Genomic DNA, 21,940 nt, shown 5'->3' with positions numbered 1-21,940 from the left:
ACATTGAGTATTATATGAAATTTATTGACACATTCGTAGCACCTAAAGTGGAATGACGAAAAAAGCTATCAAACCCAAAAAATTCTAAAGGTTAACATCACTACTAACAAGAGACATTATATTGGAGCTCAAATAACTGTTTGAAACTAACATTTTGTTAAAAGAAACATGTCTAAACTGCAGCATGTAGTCAGAGATTAGACTGACAGAGACTTTTTTCTCACATGTAGTTTAAATAAGAATCATCTTATCTCACAAAATACCGTATGGTTTAACGAAACCATGCAATTAAAAGCCTATGAAATTAAACAACTTTTAAATAAATTAAAATCAAACAACTTTTGAGACAAATAAAGAAAAATTCTGAGAAACATCCAAAGGTTGCTCAGCCACCCCGAAAGATAATTTGAAATGTCATACGAAGAGTGAGCAAACTTCTGTAGACAGAAAAACCCTGCAGAACTAGCATAAACATGGTAAACCTCTCAGAAGATCACAAAGTAAGGTTGCCAGTAGACTGTGTTTGGAGACTGAAGTGTCAGGCACTTGTTCAAACCTGTCATGGGTCAGTGATACAGCCATCAATACCGAAGTATATCTCAAACATGTAGGAACATTCATGTTCCTACAATCAAATAAGAATTCCATTATTACCTTTGCAGTTTAGACAGTGAACTATACATAGGCCAATCACAAACATGTTCACATCCTTTGCAAGAAGCACTGTAAAGCTAGCTAAAACCAAAGATGGAGTCTGTTGATGATTCCCTTAGGTTTGAGTCGAACAGTCCTATGAATTATTAAAAGTGTTGAGATGTTATTTTGGATTTAAAGATGAAACTACATAAAATTTTAGTTGATTTTATGCATAAGTATCGCTATATTTCTATCATTCGCGATTATTTTTAAAGTTTGAGGTGCTCTGACTGCAAAAATGTTTCAAGATTAAAATCGACAAAACTTGATCGTGATTAAAACGGTCAGGTTTGAGCGAAAGTACAATGATGACATCTATAATTGCACTTCGGCAAAGAGACCAACAGAATACAGAAGCCCAACTCTGCCAACTGAACGCAAAAACATCAAAAACATCAAAAACAATTGCAAATGATAGGAAGATGCTGATAGTTTCTCATAAAATCTAATACATTTTAAATAAGTTAATCTTTAACAAGCTTGCAAACCAACTGGACTACATTCTGAGTGAGAGTGGTAACACAATATACCCGATCAAGGGAACTCAGGCTTTGCAGTTAACAAGTCCTAAGTCTACTGACGCCTGGTAACATTTTAAATAAGTTAATCTTTAACAAGCTTGCAAACCTACTGGACTACATTCTGAGTGAGAGTGGTAACACAATATACCCGATCAAGGGAACTCAGGCTTTGCAGTTAACAAGTCCTAAGTCTACTGACGCCTGGTACAACACAGATCCTGGTATAACACAGATCTCAGTCTATTAATGATCCATCCTTCCTTAGATGACACTCATGAGCTTGCGTCAAAGTCTGAGGTCTGCTCAAACTGCAGTCGCGTTATGAAGAGCTAATGAGTGTTTAACTGCGCATTTGTGCATACGGTAGTTTAGTTTATTGTGTGAACTATGTTATGTTTAATCATGGTCAAGTGAGCAGGTTGGTGAGACTGCATGTAGGTGAGCAGGTTGATAAGACTGCATGTAGGTGAGCAGGTTAGTAAAACTGCAGGTAGGTGAGCAGGTTGATAAGACTGCATGTAGGTGAGCAGGTTGATAAGACTGCATGTAGGTGAGTAGATTAATAAGACTGCATGTAGGTGAGCAGGTTGATAAGACTGCATGTAGGTGAGCAGGTTGATAAGACTGCATGTAGGTGAGCAGGTTGATAAGACTGCATGTAGGTGAGCAGGTTGATAAGACTGCAGGTAGGTGAGCAGGTTGATAAGACTGCATGTAGGTGAGCAGGTTGATAAGACTGCATGTAGGTGAGCAGGTTGATAAGACTGCATGTAGGTGAGCAGGTTGATAAGACTGCAGGTAGGTGAGCAGGTTGATGAGACTGCAGGTAGGTGAGCAGGTTGATAAAACTGCAGGTAGGTGAGCAGGTTGATAAGACTGCAGGTATGTGAGAAGGTTGGTAAGACTGCAGGTAGGTGAGCAGGTTGATAAGACTGCATGTAGGTGAGCAGGTTGATAAGACTGCATGTAGGTGAGCAGGTTGATTAGACTGCAGGTAGGTGAGCAGGTTGATGAGACTGAAGGTAGGTGAGCAGGTTGATAAAACTGCAGGTAGGTGAGCAGGTTAATAAAACTGCCGGTAGGTGAGCAGGCTGATAAGACTGCAGGTATGTGAGAAGGTTGGTAAGACTGCGGGTAGGTGAGCAGGTTGATAAGACTGCAGGTATGTGAGCAGGTTGATAAGACTGCAGGTATGTGAGAAGGTTGGTAAGACTGCAGGTAGGTATATACAGTATATATTATTAAACCTGCTCCTCAACTACATGTGGATTTTAACTTTCATATAGACCATAAAGAACATACTCTGTTCTTTAGAAATGGCAGTTATACAAGGGGTTTGTGAGTGGTGACTATGACTTATTTATAGGTAAACAGTAATGAGTTTATTCAATTGAACATTTCTAAAAAATATAATTTGTTACTTTTTTACTTACCTGAAATATGGTATTTTTAACTTTTTGTATATTGACCTATACAATACGATCTATATAATATGACCTATATAGTATGACCTATGTAGTATGACCTATATAGTATAAGCTAAGTACTGCATTAGCTTCAGTACAGATTAGTTAGAGAGAAGCTAATATAGGACCATGGAGGACAATTCCATATTTAGTTCACAACTAAACGAGAAGATAATTCTGGACCAGTTTTATATTCATCAAAGCTACAGAAGATCAAGAACAAACGGCAGTGTGGCTCACCGAACACAGGTCATATACGGAGGCTATAAACTTACATGTAGGTATTGTCGAAGGAGACCGATATCAGAATGGAAGCCTCCAGCACCCCCTTTACCTTCCCCGAACACCATCTCCCTGAATATTCCAAACCTGTGCAGTTCCTTCAGCTACAATTGGACAAGATCACAGTAAATGTTCCCTTTTGGTGTGATTGCAAACATTATAATTTTGAAAAAAAGTGTCGATTTTTATAATGCTAGAGGGTCTTAAGTACCAGAAAACAGCAGTTGTTATTACTTTATTGCTACGACTTGGGAATTATCAATGGATTACTGGCACCATGTCAGAAAATTGTGTTAGTTTCGGGACAAAACTTAAAATAGGCTGTAGGTTAAGATATGCAAACAAAATAATTTTTATGCACTTGGATCTCTTCAACACCATCTAAGGAAGCCTATCAATGTTATGAACACCATCTAAGGAAGCCTATCAATGTTATGAACACCACTGTTATGAGCCTATCAATGTTATGAACACCATCTAAGGAAGCCTATCAATGTTATGAACACCATCTAAGGAAGCCTATCAATGTTATGAACACCATCTAAGGAAGCCTATCAATGTTATGAACACCATCTAAGGAAGCCTATCAATGTTATGAACACCATCTAAGGAAGCCTATCAATGTTATGAACACCATCTAAGGAAGCCTATCAATGTTATGGACACCACTGTTATGAGCCTATCAATGTTATGAACACCACTGTTATGAGCCTATCAATGTTATGAACACCACTGTTATGAGCCTATCAATGTTATGAACACCACTGTTATGAGCCTATCAATGTTATGAACACCATCTAAGGAAGCCTATCAATGTTATGAACACCATCTAAGGAAGCCTATCAATGTTATGAACACCATCTAAGGAAGCCTATCAATGTTATGAACACCATCTAAGGAAGCCTATCAATGTTATGAACACCATCTAAGGAAGCCTATCAATGTTATGGACACCACTGTTATGAGCCTATCAATGTTATGAACACCACTGTTATGAGCCTATCAATGTTATGAACACCACTGTTATGAGCCTATTAATTAGTGTTGAGACCAAATAGGAGGAAAAATAGAAAGCTAAAATATATTTATACAAAACAACTGGGTTATGAGTCGAACAGTGAAAATTTGAAAGTCAATTCTGTAGGTAAGAAAGAAATAAGCGTCAGTCAAACAACACCAGCTGTTAGCTAATACTTGGTAGGTAGGATTTTTGCGTGTCAGAGAATGTCATGGTAATTTGTGTCCTGAGCGACTAAATGTCCAAATTTCACAATGGTCAACAAGTTATGAACGGAGAGACTCACTAATTCACTTAAAACTATGGTCTGAAATCAAAGAATTTAGGCAACACCGAGGTCACCATGAACAAGAATAATTTATACTATAGTAATAGCTGTTATAACACATGATGATCTCTCACGGCACACTAGACCGCCAGGGTACTAATAATAATGTTTACTATAATAAGAGCTGTGTCTGTCTGTCCGTCCAAAGCCATGGTTAGAAATTGAGATAAAAAGATTGCTATAAATGGGATTGGAACTCACAAGTCTTTGCTTAGAGTAGACCAACTCACTAACGACTTGCGTTAGGAATGTCACGTTGTTTGAGAATAATTGAGCACATGTTTATTCCTTTTGCTTTATCAGCGCGCCTGACAATATCTCACAGCCCTCAAAACTGCCGAGGGTACAAATGATTCATAAAGATAGTGAAATAGCAATATGACATTGTAATCTATTGGCTACTCGCATTGATCAACCGGACATTCTTTTGTTACCATGGTAACACGGAAGCTCGGTACTAACAAACAATCTGTATACAGAAGTTTGATATATGATTACATACAGTATGCATACGAACCAGTTAAACAATGTCTTATTGCCTCTGATGATACTCAGTTACAAATAAATGCTACAAATAGTTGACCCACTGCTTATAAGGTGTGTTTTAGATAGAGACATCGAATAGCGTCGAGCTGTTTTTACTAGAAAATTTTAGACGATGTGATCCAGTATACAGTAGCTTGCGTTCTTTTGCGATAAAACAGACAGACTTGCTCACAAATAAATTTTTCACTTTTGAAAAATGTTAGCCATAATATAATTCATTACGAGTAAGTAAAATGACTATCTGTTTAACTATAATACAAGCTACCACAACATTTGACTTATAATATACCATAATACAATAATAAACAACTGAGGTAATATTTTTAGTTTACAATTGTTATTATTGGTTATCTATATATATAAATCTTAAAGTCTGTCTGTGTATCTGTCTGTGTATCCGTGTGTCCAGTATGTCCAGCTATAGGTATTGAAATATTGGAATGGAGAATCTGTACTGCAGAAGATTTGTTCTCGGAACCTCTCGCTCACCAGGCAAATGCCTTACCAATTAAGCTATGCGAGATTGGTGGGTTCATCAGGTGATATATGTCGATGAAAATATGCTTCCACTCTTTTTTACGGTGCAACGTCATTCTATGTATTATTAAAAACTGTAGATAACTAGCTTACTTAAATTGGCCATTGGGTATGTGGCAGGCTAATAGCAAGTGGTATTGTTTATAAGCTGAGCTTGTATATTGCTATCACATATCACTGTTCGTAAGCTAATTTTTAACACCCGTGCAAACGCTGGGCATTCCACTTTTCCTGATATATATTTTATTTTTGCCTTTTTCAGTCTCTTGATTTTTGATGTTTTTTGTAATTTCTATTTATGTATTTTTATTTGTTGGGTGCTAATATTTTAAACCAAGAATAATAAAAATATTAATAACACCAAGCTATTAAATAACTGAATTGCAAGCAAATTTTAATCAGACGCTTTAATTGAGCTTATTTTTCTCAAAACTCTAAATCAAAGTTTTATTTAATTTTTATTTAAAAATTAAAATAGAAGCAGTCAGTATCGCTTCTGATTGTTGAGAAGGCGCATAAAGTCCCGCTTGGTCAATCTCTAAAATGCTAATAAATTACTCGCTTTCTCCTTTTTATCGCGTGAACGGAAGTGCAAAAAATTGTTCTAATTGATGCAAAACAACATGGCGTCACTACTTAACATTCGGACTTGAACAACTGGATTGTAAAGTTGAATAGAAATGCTGTGTGAACTGAAACCCTAGAAACGGGAAATCAATTATGACAAAAAAGTGAACAGGTGGCCGGACAGAGGCAAAATAGAGAATCAGCTTCATTTGTCATTTAAAAAGACTCACTGATTCGTCATTGATAAGAGGTAACTTTGAAATCAATATTAAATGATAAAAGTGCAGTATGAATGTCAAAAACATTTTTATTTCATATTACAAAAGCAAATGTTTGAAAAATGTGCCAGTTCATGCAATCAAAAAATTCCGCATATGCAAGTTAATTTGGTGACTAAACTATTGGCCAATACGGAGACTGAACCCGCAACAGTTCCCTATTAGACTGACACTCCATTAAACTGAGCCCGAGTGCGAATTGAGGTGTTTCTGTTTAAATGGTCTTTGAACAGCAACACTGGACAAGCGACACCGCCAAACAGATTTCTTGTGATGAAAAATTTGACTTTTCGGATAAATTTTAGTCCAAACGATTACCGTAAATACCCGAGTGTAGGACGATACCATGTATCAGACAAAGTGGATATTTGACCCCAAAAACGATGGAAAAACTGTGTAACTGTATATAGGATGCATCCTAATTTTAGTCCTAAATTTCCATTAATTTTTATAAAAACCGTGTTTCTTTATATAAATTTTCGTGAAATCATTCCGCATTCGAAATTCGTCATGTCAAATGATTGGTGACAGGGATTGGTGCTGATGTTAGACGCCTTCCGATGCCGTACAACCAACAATGTTAAATCAAAATTGAAGAGGCACAATACAGACCTCGTTTTCATCCCTGGCAGCGTGACCAGTATTCTGTAATCAATAGATGTCGTTGTGGATAAGCTATTCAAAGCAGCATTCAAACAGAAATGGGCTGAATGGATGGTTAATGGTGAGCATACTTTCACCAAGGGGGGCAAAATGAAGAAAGTCGACATGCCTACGATCTGCCGATGATGACCGCGAGGATAAATATTGTTAGATTGAAACTCTTATAATAAATTTTCAATATTATGATAAATGCATATTTTTATGATAAAAGTATCCATAGATAAAATGCACCTAGGTTTTTAGGTCAACTCCTTAAAAAATGTGTTCGAGTATTTTTCTTATACGCAGGTATTTACGGTACTCCATTAATTACTATTAGTGTTGCGTTCTTTTGTAGCTTTGAATTTTATTTGATTTTATTTATGTTTAGTCATATAATTACTTTTGACATAAACATAGGATAGCTAACTACGTATAATTATGAATGTATATACTGTATATAGCTAGAGTAGTTGCTACATAGTTACAGTAATGTCGGCAGAAACACCAGAGGCCAGGGTTTGTAATATAGACACCTGCTTGAGACTGTCACAAGCTGTATCCTCCCTCTCCTTCATGACAAGTCTCTTCCAATTGAGTCTCCTCAGTCTAGCCCAGTAGTCCTCAACATCTCCAGTGTGACCTAGATTATAATATCTGGTTACACGGACTGTCATGGCTTCCAGATCTCAACTTCAGAATGTTGGATTTATCAAATATATGAGATGAGAATATTGGATACTATAGCAATAGATTAGTTTGTCTGCCATTCAAAATAAACAGTCAAGTGATTTATAAATAGCAGCCATGGTTTAGTGGTCTAGAGTGATGAACCTGCAAACAACAAGCCATGATTCAGGAATTAAATCAGGAATGATATTCAACCTTAAAGGTTGACTTGCAACAAAATTCATATTACTGTTACTTGGTATCAAAAGATTCACCATGTCTTACTCTGTTGTGCTGTAGGTGCCAAATATGTGGAAAGGTGATTACAAGCGCTTAAAAGCTCAAAAACAAACAGAAAATCGCAGCCATCTTGTTATGGAAAGAAAATCCAAACTACGGCGGTCTCGTGTGGCTGCGATTAACTGTTCGTTTTTTAGCTTTTAAGAGCTTGTAATCACACTCCCACATATTTTGCACCTACAACACAGCAGAGTAAGACATGGTGAATCTTTTGATACCAAATAACTGCAATGTGAATTTTGTTGCAAATCAACTTTAAATTGCTCTCTACAACTGGGCTTGTCTCCAGTCATTGAAAACTCCTTGCCACGCGACTAAGACATGTACAGCAAAGATCGTGGAGCCAGTATTTGTGCAACAATGCTTTTAAATAATACACACAATATTATATTATTTATTAAGAATAAATTTAAAAGTATATTATTATTAAATAATAATATACTTTTAAAACATGCACAGCGTCTGCTTGCAGTAAGCTTAGCAGACATCATGCTACATCTTCGAGAGATTTGTCACACTCATGTATATTTAAAACAAACATAGTAATATGGATTATAGTTTATGACCGTGAAATTTCAAAATCATTTGCTATGAAGTTATTTCGGTCACGAGGCATTAAAAAGGAACCTGACTGGTCACTTTTTCTTATTCTGCAGCCAGCTTTAGTGAAGGGGAACAACTCTCAATTTTATTATACGAGCTGACCATATAATTATAGAATAATATATTATAACATATTATTACATTATATATGTTATTATATATAATATGTATATTATATTTGACTCCATCATAGAGTTGCTAGCATATGACTTTGAAAGCTTTTAAAACATTTCACTTTTCTAAGTAAAAGTGAAATGGCTATTGAAAATTTAAGATAAAACATGTAGACCTCTAAAAACAATGAAAATACATAGACTATGGTGGTTTAAACATCAGTTTGTCTATGTTAGAATAGGCTACACCGTGTATCTCTAGCACTGCCTTCACCTCTGAGCCTATGAATCGCAAAGCATGTACCTTTGTCCTCCTTTCTCTAAGGTAAAGTAACAACAAAACTTCCTTTTATTGGCTATTATTACGCTACTAATCTAATTTTATATAATAATTTGTTTCAATGCTAGGAAGAAGCTAAGGTTCAGTGATGAGGGTGCTGATAGGACCAGGAAGTCAGGAGTTTGAGCCAGACAAGGACCTTTGGTGGTGTTATGGAGGCCATTCAACCACAATCGCTCCTGTGTTACATCCGTCTAAAATCTGTAGATCACGCTAAGAAAAGCTCCAGATAACTTTCTCAGACTATAAGCAACCCCTGAGTCATTTTTCATTTTGTTTTCATGCTATATGTAATAGGTTCATAAGATGCTGGAAAAATTAAAAGAAAATAGCATACTCTTACCGGAATATTTGTGTTGACACAGGACAGTTTCAACATACTATTATGTCTGGTGATCTATGATTACGATCTATCATTATGTCTATTGATCTATGATTATGATCTATGATTATATCTATTGATCTATGATTATGTATATTGATCTATGATTGTGTCTAGTGATCTATGATTATGATTATATCTATTGATCTATGATTATGATCTATGATTATGTCTATTGATCTATGACTATGTCTAGTGATCTATGATTATGATCTATGATTATGTCTATTGATCTATGATTGTGATCTATGATTATGTCTAGTGATCTATGATTATGTCTAGTGATCTATGATTATGATCTATGATTATGTCTATTGATCTATGATTGTGATTTATGATTATGTCTAGTGATCTATGATTATGATCTATGATTATGTCTAGCGATCTATGATTATGATCTATGATTATGATCCATTGATCTATGATTATGATCTATTATTATGATCTATGATTATGATCTATGATTATATCTGTTGATCTATGATTATGTCTATTGATCTATGATTATGTCTATTGAACTATGATTATGATCTATGATTATTTCTATTGATCTATGATTATGATCTATGATTTTGTCTATTGATCTATGATTATGTCTAGTGATCTATGATTATGATCTATGATTATGTCTATTGATCTATGATTGTGATCTATGATTATGTCTAGTGATCTATGATTATGATCTATGATTATGTCTAGCGATCTATGATTATGATCTATGATTATGATCTATGATCCATTGATCTATGATTATGATCTATGATTATGATCTATGATTATGATCTATGATTATGATCCATGATTATGTCTCTTGGTCTATTGGTGTTGCTACTGCAGACCATGAGAGATTTTGTGTACTACAATCATTATGTTTTTTCTGTTACCTCTACAGCGTAACTACTTTTGAGAGAGTGCAATAAAAACTATTAACTCTACTTGATTAGTTTTCCATTGAGATCCACAAGCTTAGAGCTTCAGAATGCTACTTAGGTCAAAAGGAACAGCGCTACTCTAAGTGTTTTTACAGCTGATTGAAAGTTGTTAATATGGTCTGGGACCAGGGGACCCGCTTATATAACACTAGAGTAGGCTTCACTAGTAAGATTTAAATTAACGTGATCACTTACCTTCTACACAAATTATCCCAGGCTTTCCACACATAGAAAAACCATGTAGCCTGAGTTCATCTGCCCAAGCAATAATATCTCTTCTTTTGAATTTACTGTAGATGTGGTGGCTGTAAAGCCACATCCTAGTGAAGGAGCAAGGGCTATCCTTCTCCTCTACCTCAGCTACAATTAGAAATAGCTTATTGCTAGGCTTTTCATCCACATGGCCATATAAGCTGGCAATTGACCTTGAATATTATGATTGACATAATCTTCTGTATTGTCAGTGTTTATCAAAGTGTCACCATTTACCGACCCCATTCAGATGTAGAGAAAACAAGCTAAAGCACCGGCTATTCATGCTGATGTTTCAGCATATCGAAGCTCAAATCATCTCTTTTCCTCAATCGAATCTTTACGCAAATCAGAGCCATTTGCATCCAAAGCCATAGTTGGAAATAGGATAGGATTTGAACTCTTGACTTTTAGCATGGGACATCCATACTCTAACAACTGCGCCAACTAAACCACATCAGAATTATGTGTAAAACCACAAAATAAAAGCTAAGAGAGCTCCACAATGCGGAGCTCTCTGATGATTCATAATTACATGATTCATTTATTCGTGTTGCGAGTCCACAGCAAACTTATCACTTTTTTAACTAGTATCAAATCTGTAGCATGCCACCTTTTGACCTATTTCTAATAAATATGTTGGGTGTTTTTCATATGTCCGCTTTTACCAAAAATACTTTGCTTTTTACCAGCATAAAATTGCTTGAATTATCTGCCAATACCAACCATCAAACACTAGGTCTGAATGCTTAGGTACTCTACAAAGGATTGGTTAGAACTGTCTGCTACTGGGCACAGTTTGAGTATCAGCAGCAGAAAGGAGCGCTATTCTGGACACTCGATGTGAAATCTTATAGCACCTTTAGGAAAAACTTTCAACCTACAAACATCTTCTGTGTAGCTACAAATGTCCATAAATTAAATTTTCATAAATACGAGAACAGCTTCATATAAATCTTACATGCGCAGAGATTTTGGCCCATCTCGTGAAGGTTGAATCGTAATAATGGTCAAAACCTTTATTGACCTTTAAAGGTTAGTAACTGTTAACAGAGAGTTAACTGACTGACCTTTGAACTTTACTATAATACTAATTGTTTCCGTCTGAAGCCACAGCTGAACGTTGAGAAAACATTGCATCTTACAGGACTCAAACTCACAACTATAAGTTTGGTAGGCAGACACGCTAATCACTGCGCCAACTATTTACCTCCAGTGTTAAAGAAGTATCGTACATCTACATGTACTTATTCTCTGTGCTTTATTGGTTATTCTATTGTCACAACCGACGATCTCTCACAGCACCATGTACTGCTAGGGTACAAGTAGTTGCACTGGTACAAACACAAATTTAACTTTTCAAATAGGAGTCAATCATCTGTAGGTACTTCATGTGTGATGACATCATAGAGAGGCATCAAAAGGAAATATTATCATACCACTCAGAACAGCTGATGACATAGTAATGCAGAACTGATTCCAAGGATCTCCCAAAAAGTTTGGTATTCTGGACATGTTGGTATGATGGAAGCAGGTAAATCTAAGCAGGCCACTTATGTACAGTGATGATAAAACACTTTGAGGTAGCACGCATCTGCTGGTGAATGTACATATCTATTGATATGTACATTAGTAGTGACGTAGTGATCTACTGATCATCGCATTTCTCCGGTGTGCTTCTATGAAAGATATGCTGGCAAACCAAAATAAATCAAATTTCTGATGCTCTACTGTCTCGTGAAAACCTATCAAAGAGGTTCAGGGTAAAGCTACTCTGTGTTGCGGTTGAAGGAAGGGCTGCTGCCAGGCACGCTGATCATAACCTAACCGATAGTAAAAACACTTACATACATCTTCCTGTGTGTCCATCCACAGGGACAGATGTTCACTTATCCAATCAAGTATTGTAAACAGGATAGGTTCCCCTCTGTCCAACGTCTCTATATAGTCTGACATACTTTTCCTAAATCCGCTATGTTTCTGTTTGGAGATGATACTAGATGTTCGCACGAGTAAACACGGGGCAGACTTGTGTGGGTAGGTTCTAGGCAGGTCACATTTCATCTCCACTGGATGCTAGAGGCATATAAATGACAGGCATAAAAGTCATGAGATACTGAGGTACGATGTTTAAGGAAAGGTGTGAGGGATTAAACACCATAAGATGAGTAAATCTATAAACCAAAGGCCAACAATGTCTAAGACTGCAGTCTTGAAGACGAAAACTGCAGGCTAATGTATATTATATATAAAGATAAATATATTAACAAATAAAAAACAACATAAATATAATTATGTAATTATATTATATAGATAAATAAATATAAACAGCGAAACATTATATTATATATTATTATATATAATAATATAATATATAGCATATATATAACATATATATATATAGAATATACATGTAAATCCGAGTTGTAGCTGCTACGACAAACTTTAGTCTTAAAAGTCGTCTAGTATAATTATGTATATACATTTACCGATCAGCCCATAATCATTTTTATAAAAAATGTTTTACATAGTATGCTACAGTAAAAAAAGATAAGTATTGGCATGTGAAGCTGAAAAGAACAGGAAAAAGATTATAGAAGAAAGACTTGAAGCCACTAAGCCTATGCGTATGTCTAATATCTTTTGACAAAAGATTAAAATAATTAACAATGCAATAGCTGTGTGTATCTTTTGCTACAAAATAAAGACATCAAGACGTGGATATCTGGTACTTAAAAATTAATATATATATCAGTTGAATACAACAATGTCGGTAAAATGTATGTTGATATAGAGGCTTCCACAAAAGTAGAAGAGAGAAACACTCAACAATTGCTGATTAATAACAGCTAAATTTATCAAAGTTTTCTCAAGGTCAGGGCTTAAGGTATCATCACTCTTCTGTTTATTATAGTCAACTGCATTTCTGCTTGGAAGCAGGAGTTTATGACCTTCAATGCGTTTTTTTAACTATACAATGTTGAGCTTTTGCTTAGTAACTCCAACCAATCATCTAATACCTTAATCCCATGACCCAATCAGAACATGCTCCAAATCTAGCATCTGGAAACATGAAGAGGCATGACTTGTTTACCTACTGAATTAAGCAGCAGCTTCAGAGTGAACCCAAGAGACAGGTCAGCGTTGTTTAAGCTGTCAGTGATGGCAACAATTGCATCCTCGGTATCAAGCGGACGCTCCAGGTAGGAAAGAATGAACTGGAAATTAACAGAAACCTCAATAGGTGGAGATAAGTCAAGATGGTTAGTAAGACTCTGTTTATCTTTGAATTAAAAGTCGTAAGGTACATGTAGAAATTTACAATTTTTACTGTTACTCAGATTTGGATTTACCTCCCTCGCTCTGCCATTCTTTTCCAGTGAGATATTCAAGTATAGATAACTCTACATATTTATGAAAGAGTAAAATAAACGATTAGGTGCAGCAGATTTATACCAGCTAGCAATGAAAATTTAAGGGTTTTTAGAGCCATAACAATGAAACATTTTAAATTAAAAAACAATTAAAAATCGATTAGTAACAAAACTGTTTAAAAAGTAAATACAATTTGTAACGGATAAGAACAAGCACACAAACATATTCCTTAGCAAAATGGAGCTAGTTACCTTTCTATTAGTGAGACAAGATCTACATTTTTAGGCAGATGCTGTAACATCGTTAGCGGAGAAGATGCTTACCATAAACTAATTGCTATCTTTACATTTCTGAAGCAGCGTAGCCGCTGTTTGCTGTCAGGTCACACAATTATGAGACCAAATGATACAACCAATTATAGCAGATACACTTTCAGGAGTTAGCGTTTTGCTATTTTAAGTGTCGACGATAATATTTTTAGTCGTGAACAAAAGGAAACTGACTAGTTTGAAAACTTTCAACCTCAAAAGTTATGAATAAGTTTTGTATTGTACATTTTTATCTTCCAAGCAAGTATGATTAAGCCACATATGATAAAGGTAAAACAATGATAATGACAGGCGCATGAAGCCAAATGAGGGAGTTTACTAATATAGTGCCGACTGTTGGATCAATAACCTAATAATAGAAAGATTCTAAGAAAGCAAAAAAACAAGTTAGATGCAATTATGCAAACTGAAGATCATCCTTCACACAGATTGATTTGAAAAAATCCAAAAATCTCAACAGTTTGTCTTTGGCAATTTGATTGGTTATCTATTAAAGACCGGTGCGCCATTTGCCGGTATTTGCCAATGGCAGGGGAGATGAGGAATAGAAGAATATACATGTAGTTCGTATTGGAAAAAGCTCGTTTCCTGTTACAAGGACTCCTTAGTTCTAGAGGCTAGATTTTTGTTAACAAGTTTGCCTTTGATCATTTTTTTTCCATGGTGTGCATGTGGCATACCTCACAATGACACCCATTTAGAAACGCCTGGATGGCGAGATTGTTGACTGTGGTTCATAGATTTTATGCCTGGTTTGTTGTAGGTTTACTGTGTATCACTGGCCATACAACAAGCATCAGCTTGAGAATGACTTTCATAGACTAGCATATCCATGGTTCAGTGCAGTACTCGCGAAGAGTGATACCACAGGAGATGTATAACCCTCAAGCCAACAGATATCATCACCTTTTCACTAACAAATTAACTGATGATTATTTCTGTAGCCTAATATTGACAAAGACAGGTGCTTGCAGTCGTTGTTTTCATTCCATTTGTCAGATTTCTTGTCGTTATTTCTAATCTATACTTTTATCCCTGTCTTCTTGTTGAAACAGATTACATATGCTCTGTCTTATATACCCACTAATGATAAGTTTCCATTGTGTTCTATGTCTATTGTAAATGGTGATGACATACTCTGTGTTGTGCATGCACACCTATTGTGAACAGGTATCAGATACCCCGTGTTGTAGACATACTGTCAATTGCTACAAGTATTACTTTGTATTACCCATACAGTGCTACTTTGCGTTGTATACGGACAATGAACATATATCACATGCTCTGTTTTGTTGTACGCTTACTGTTATTAATGAGTATCACATAGTCTTTTTGCATTACAAAATGTTGCTTTTGTGTGTTGAAACAAAATTGTGAATAGTTATCACATACTTTGTATCATTTTAAACCTACCACTGTTTAGTAATAAGTTACCAACTACTGCATTAAGTACAACATATATAGTAGTTTTGTGTTACAAAATAGAGGAAGCGCCATTACTTTCAGAAACCTGTTCAACCTATTGTGTAGCCCAGTACATGGAGCTAAGGACCCATTTTCTAATATATTTTCTAAAATTAGAACTCGTAACAAGAATAGTGTTCGCTATAAGAAAAACAACAATCAGTTAACACCATAAGACAATATTAGTAACAGTGAATTTTAATTCAGCTCGCGATTTTGCGGTGATAGCATTTACAGCTATCTATAACAACTAAGATGACCAGCGAGTCAACTAAGGAACCGTTGTAATAGGAAACGAGCTTTTTCCAATACGAACTATTATCCTCTTTTATTCCTCGTTATCTCCCCTGCCATTGGCAAATCGCAAATGCCTCACCGGTCTTTGATAGTTATCAAATCGTTAAAAACTTTAGAACAAGCAGACACCAACTAATGTTCAATGTAAATAATGTGTGTGTTAAGCACTGTACTGCCAGCGTACAATTCAACCATATTCAGGAGAAGATAATACCCGATAAGTGCTAATAAGGTGAGATTGTCCATCTGGGAAAATTCCGGGAGTTTATAGAGAAATGGTAGACATAAGCATTTAACAGTGGCTGACGAAGATGAATGTTTCTCTAGTAAACTAATTGAAAATGAGTTACAGCCAAACCGCAACATATGAAGATATTGCAATATTAAATTTGTATGTTGAAACCATCATAATTATGTTGGAATGAATATTCTTATATAAATTTGCTGTACTTTATTTAATTTGTTTTAAAACCCAAAATACAACTATTGAGAAATTAAAGGTCTTGCAATTCGATTCTGTCAAATTTTAATCTGTCATACTCCCTACAGAGGAGCAGAAACAGTACACAGAGTTTGACATATCACAAGTCTGTTATGCTACAGGTTACACATCAAATCTTCTCTGATGGTGTATGAGGGAAGAGTGAAGTCACTCATACTGTAGATCCCTGAAAATACAAGTTCATCTTTTAACTAATTCAATCAAATCAAAGGTCATCCCCGAAATACCTGAGACTTTATGATTGATCAAAACATCTCACCGGGGAGCAGTCAGAGTCAAACACAAGCTCCTCTTTTGAGTAAATAGCAGCAAGGGTCTCTAGTTCTGACAGCTGCTCTTGCAAGCAGTGAGTCACCTCATGCCCATCCTCTGAAGAGGTCATTGCTAATAAGTATTCAACTGCATGTAAAACCAAAATAATATCTGAATACAATGATATGCGATACATGATATTTTGTACATGCAAAACATGTGAAATGTGAGCCGAAATGGAAGCAACGCAAAACTGCCAAAATGAACACTAGAGAGACATATACAATGTGAAGCAAGATAAATATTGAAGCAAAGAGACACGTGATGTAAAACTTGAGTGTCAAAATGTAAAAATGGTTGAATTTGAAGCTAATAAAATTTACAACTGATAACATGTAAAAGCAATACAATGGGTAATACCAATGCAATCTTTACCATAATAAAAGTCGTGTCTGTCCGCAGCCATCCATTTTTCTTTCAAATCCTATATGATCCAATCATTTTTTTCAATATCTAAGCGGTTAAATATTGAGAAAAAAATTTGCATCATATAGGATTTGAACTGGCACATTCAGCTTGGTAGACCAATACTCTAACATCTGTACTGATCGGCCATCTTTCCAAACACAGGAATAATTGTGAAAATAATTTTTAGACCTGGCAACCTCTCATAGCTCTCTGAAGTGTAAGGATACTATTCATGCTAGTATATAATGTATGTTTGAGGAAACAGAAACCAGCTGAACCAGGTTTTCAGTATTAGCAGCATAAGAAGAAAACTTTGGGTGATTTTTGGAAAGAAAAAACATTAAAAACTTGTGTAATACAACTATAATTATAGTACTGTTCAAAGTACTAGTAATAGTGCTTACCCCCAATCTATTTTGTCACTGCACTGGAAAGACAGACTAGTCCAAAAATTATGTTGTAGCCATGAAGACCAGATGTACTGGCATATAAAGATTCAGAAATGTTGCATTGAAAAAGAAAGGACATGCAAATTTTTATTCAAAAAACACCCAATAATAACAGTTTGAAATCAAGCAACTTTAAGTTAACTGCTGCATGTGGCACATTGATTAGAAATTCATTCTTGGTTTGCTTCGACAAAGATACCATCTATATGATTTTGGCTTGCTGAACTATTCAGCGACTGATAGTTAAGTTTCTTACTTATGCAGTATTTGGTGTGTTAGATAACTAATTCTTATTATCCTTGCATGCTTGGCTTATTATTGCTAACTATCAATAAATTACATACTTGTCAGAGATGATAAACCCAATTCAACAACTAATTCATACAGCTAACATAGTTATAATAAATTACAGCTTAGAAATTATATCACTGTGATGGACTGATGAAATACTAATGTGACTGTATTGAACTGAATCATTAAAAGCCAAGAAAAGTTTCGGGAGAGTTTCCATGTCCATTTCTTAAATTATCTTATAGTAGCAATACTGTATATCTTAGGACATGTTTGTAAGAGCGATTTGCAAATTATATCACCAATGCTTAATGAAATGGTCTTGAAAATTATATCACATCTATGTGTGAGCCTGATTTCAACAATTTGTGTCATAAACAAATAGGCCTACATAGCTGCAGTGATCAAGTAATTTTCTCATCAACCTAGATGACTTGAGAGTAAAAATAAAGTCACCAGAGGTTGATGTACCTTATTGATTGGCTTTACTATGAACAACAGAGTTTTTTTGTGTAGCGATACTGATGACATGGTAAACAAATTTTTCCAGACATGGATCACCATTAAACTGTAAAGGGTTTCTAACTAGAACAAAAAATGAGGCTCTATTTATAAAACTTACATTGTTACTTTGCTCCTATTGTTACACAAACACCCAGCATACTTTATTCACTACAAACAGGGTGAACTGACTGAACTCAACCAAGATCTGGGAGTTATAATGTGCTGTAAGTGGAGAGCCGCCCAATACAAGTCTTTGGCTTAGATAGTGCTACAAAGTGCATACAAAACAAAAAATGGTTGTTCTAGCTTCAGTGAAATGCAACTTTAAAACATAGAGTAGAATTTAAACTTCATACTTTGCCTCTGGTACCGCGACTACGTGAATCGAAACAATTAAAAGCAAGTTTTAGCTAAGCTGACAATAAAGTTTACAAGAGCAAGGTTTGATTCGCTAAAACGCCTAGTTAAATTTCTAACTCGACTACGTGTGCCTAAGCCTTTACCGTCGCAAACACATGCTACGACAAAACTTATAGCAGGTAAAGAAATGCCTTTCCTGTCTGTTTTGGATTTTCATCAGTCATTCCATGTTATGTAGGATTTCATTTTTAACTTTTCATATTGTTAATATTTTGCGTAACAAACTGCGTACTATAAAATGTTATACATAAGCGTGGTTTGTTGTAATTATTTTTACATCTTGTTTCAATAACTTCTTTACAAAATGCTGATTTTTTTGTACTGACCAGGCCTGCCAACTCTCACGCGTTGGGCGTGAGACTCACGCAATCACCCCAAAGAAAAAATGGGAATGCGTGAGATTTTTGCCCCAATTTCCACAATTTTATATATACTATCATTGATACATCAATTGCCCCAAAATCAAATCTCTAGCATTGCCCCACTCTTGGGTTGGCAGGCCTGGTACTGGCTCACATTAGAATGTCGGTCTTAGATATGACTTGTTAGACTGGTGAACTGTAATCATACTAAAGTTTTAGTTATCGTGTTTACTTAATACAGGTATTTCTTCAAAGTATAAATATAGGTATTTCTTCAAGTTGCCGATTAAAACTGATCGTAATTGGTTAGCTGAGCACCGTGGGTAAGGGTGGATGTCGGTATAGTGTCTCTCACATAACTGTATTAGTTCTAGTGGCTTATGTTTCTCAGCCATGTTGCTTAAAATTAAACATTTCAGATTATGACTGTAATATTATTAGTATTAGCGGAATGACCGGCATTGCGCGAGTATTAAGAAACAGCTTTTAAACATTGGCAAGTAATGTAGTTGCTTACCACTAGCCTGGCACATTTCTAATGGCTAATTTGAGCAAACTAGTATTTGGATTACTAAACTTATTAATAAGAGCCACGAGAGCAAGCTTTAGAGACCTTGCGCCGTAACATAATGCAGAGTCGGCGTGCTATTTTATGATAGATAATCACTCATATCGCCTAATGCATCTCGTGTAGCTCAATTGGTTAGTTTATTGCTTGGTAAACGGCAGGTTCTGAAATAAAATCTTCTGCAATATGGATTCTTCATTCCAAAATTTAAATAACAATAGCTGGACAGACCTAATCACAGACCGACACTGAGATTTATATATATATAGATGCATAAAGTTATTCCTACTTCAATGAGTAAAAGAAAGAAAACTCCAGGTAGTAATGGATGTTGGTAATGTGTCTATTATGTACCTTTATTAGCTTAACTCGCTTGTGTACAATTAACCTCTTGTTGGTTGCAGATTTGCTGTGTAAAAATTTATCGCCATTGTTATTAAGGTGCAAGCTGCTGAGAATCGTCATAAATCCTAAAAATACATAAAGCAATCCCCAAAATAAATTTCATCTAGCTAACACTCATCCCTTTTTCACTTTCAACAAACCAATTTGTCAGACAGATCACACTAAATTCTTAGGTATTTTCATTGATTTTAATCTCACTTGGAGATAACACATCAAATATTTACTAAAAAAACTGAGACCCTTATCAGGCTTAATTTACCGCACATCTGAATATCTACCCTGCAAACCTCTGCTTTTATTATACAATTCCATGGTTAATTCTGAACTTTCATATTGCATTGAGGCATGGGGCAATGCACCTCCCACCCATTTTACAAATTTAAAAACACTTCAAAAACGCATGATAAGGATCATTGACAAAAAACCTTGCCTCACTCACACCAAACCTCTTTTCAAATCATCATCCATACTACCTATCAGTTCACTATATTCATACCACATTATACTTTTAGCCCATCAATAATTTAATTGTAATTACATCCCTCGCACAATATATCAAACCCGATTCTCAAATTCCTGTCTAAATCTCCCACAATCTTCTTCCCGTGCAGGCCATCGCAGGGTGAATTTCCAAAAAGGGTTTTTTGGAACTAACTCCTTAAGTCTATTAAAGGCATAGAGAAAGTGGCCAGTTTTAAGAGAGAATTCAGGTTGCATCTTTTAACATGTGAATAAAACCGATGACGACAAGCCCAACGCCACGACTAGCTATGCTATTGCATATTATGGGCTTCATCACTCCTCCAGCTTCTTTCTTTTGCTGAACTATTTTTGTTGATGAAAATAATCACAGTTCAAAATCACAAATAACAAATAAGTTCCAGTAGAATGAATTGGGTTTTTATTTTCACAATTAGCTTACTCTGTTTTATTGATTGCCACTGAATAATCTGTATGATTGACCATCCAATTTAGTGAAGCGTTAAATCGCAAACCAACAGTGCATACAGTCGAGGTTATACATTACTAAAACTTTGTATCTATGTATGTGCATCCACGTCGGAGTTTACCTGTAGAACAAACGTGAAATGGTGTTTGATGTAATGGAATATCCATAAAAAGTAAATACATAAATTTAAGATATTTTAGTCTATACATTTAGTTCATTGTTTAACACACTGTAATTCATTGGTTACATGACCAAAATAATTCTAATTTTTATGCAAATATTCTCCAGCTTTTTTATCGCAAAAAGCTCCCCAAACCGGCAACTATGCATCCCATGAGTTTTCATGGCTTGTGCTCTCTGCAATGACTTGTTATAAAACCCCTAGTAGATATGATGATTTTATTAAATTGTCCCCAATTTAGGAACACAGTGGTCAACAGCTCCTTTTTACATTGGCTAGCAAAACTTTTTCACGGTTCAGGAAGTTTTATGTGATGCACATAGATGCCAATTCTCTTTTCTCCCAAGCGTCAGTTATTTATTTACTTTACCAAAATCAAAACCATTTGCAAAAAGCGCTGCCTTGATTACTCTATTATTGCTCTGCATTATACCTAGCTGAGTTTATATAGTCTGCAATAGAAAAACTTAGTACGTCCTGCTATCATTTTCATTCTTATAATATTAGTACTACTGTACAACAATCATGCATTTTTGCCACCATTCTGTCTCCGACTGTATTGAACTCATCTTGGTACAATTGATTTGAAAAGAGGCAGTGTTCTTGTTTTGAGTAAAATAGTCTACTGCTCTGCTACATACTGATACGTAGC

At 35.4% G+C, this 21,940-nt stretch overlaps 1 protein-coding gene across 3 annotated transcripts; it reads right to left on the bottom strand.

Moving 5' to 3' along the window:
- Positions 1 to 3: 3 nt before the first annotated feature.
- On the bottom strand, positions 4 to 18,830 carry LOC137405846 (RWD domain-containing protein 2B-like). Of its 3 annotated transcripts, none has more exons than XM_068092267.1 (8): positions 18,760 to 18,830; positions 16,699 to 16,823; positions 13,571 to 13,690; positions 12,320 to 12,548; positions 10,416 to 10,580; positions 7,370 to 7,524; positions 2,959 to 3,069; positions 4 to 625 (listed from the first exon to the last, which is right to left on the bottom strand). In XM_068092267.1, the coding sequence occupies exons 2-8, from the start codon at positions 16,819 to 16,821 to the stop codon at positions 560 to 562; spliced, it is 969 nt and encodes a 322-aa protein (XP_067948368.1). In that variant the 5' UTR covers positions 16,822 to 16,823; positions 18,760 to 18,830; the 3' UTR covers positions 4 to 559. The 3 variants fall into 3 exon arrangements, with proteins under 3 accessions (XP_067948368.1, XP_067948372.1, XP_067948369.1); XM_068092271.1 differs by having other exon boundaries at positions 7,418 to 7,524; XM_068092268.1 differs by having other exon boundaries at positions 16,699 to 16,838; positions 18,760 to 18,793.
- Between the last annotated feature and the right edge of the window lie 3,110 nt (positions 18,831 to 21,940).

Source organism: Watersipora subatra, chromosome 10 (genome assembly GCF_963576615.1).
Source record: "Watersipora subatra chromosome 10, tzWatSuba1.1, whole genome shotgun sequence".
Lineage (NCBI taxonomy): Eukaryota > Metazoa > Bryozoa > Gymnolaemata > Cheilostomatida > Watersiporidae > Watersipora > Watersipora subatra.
The sequence above is the reverse complement of the archived record's forward strand: the minus strand, read 5'-3'. Positions and strand labels throughout refer to the sequence as shown.

Excerpts from the sequence above, each read along its gene's own strand:
- LOC137405846 (XM_068092267.1), bottom strand. The coding sequence starts at position 16,821 with ATGACCTCTTCAGAGGATGGGCATGAGGTGACTCACTGCTTGCAAGAG. Across the intron at positions 13,691-16,698 it reads TTGACTCTGACTGCTCCCCG|TTCATTCTTTCCTACCTGGA; the intron begins GTGAGATGTTTT and ends GTTAATTTCCAG. Across the intron at positions 10,581-12,319 it reads GGACACACAGGAAGATGTAT|CTGAGGTAGAGGAGAAGGAT; the intron begins GTAAGTGTTTTT and ends TTCTAATTGTAG.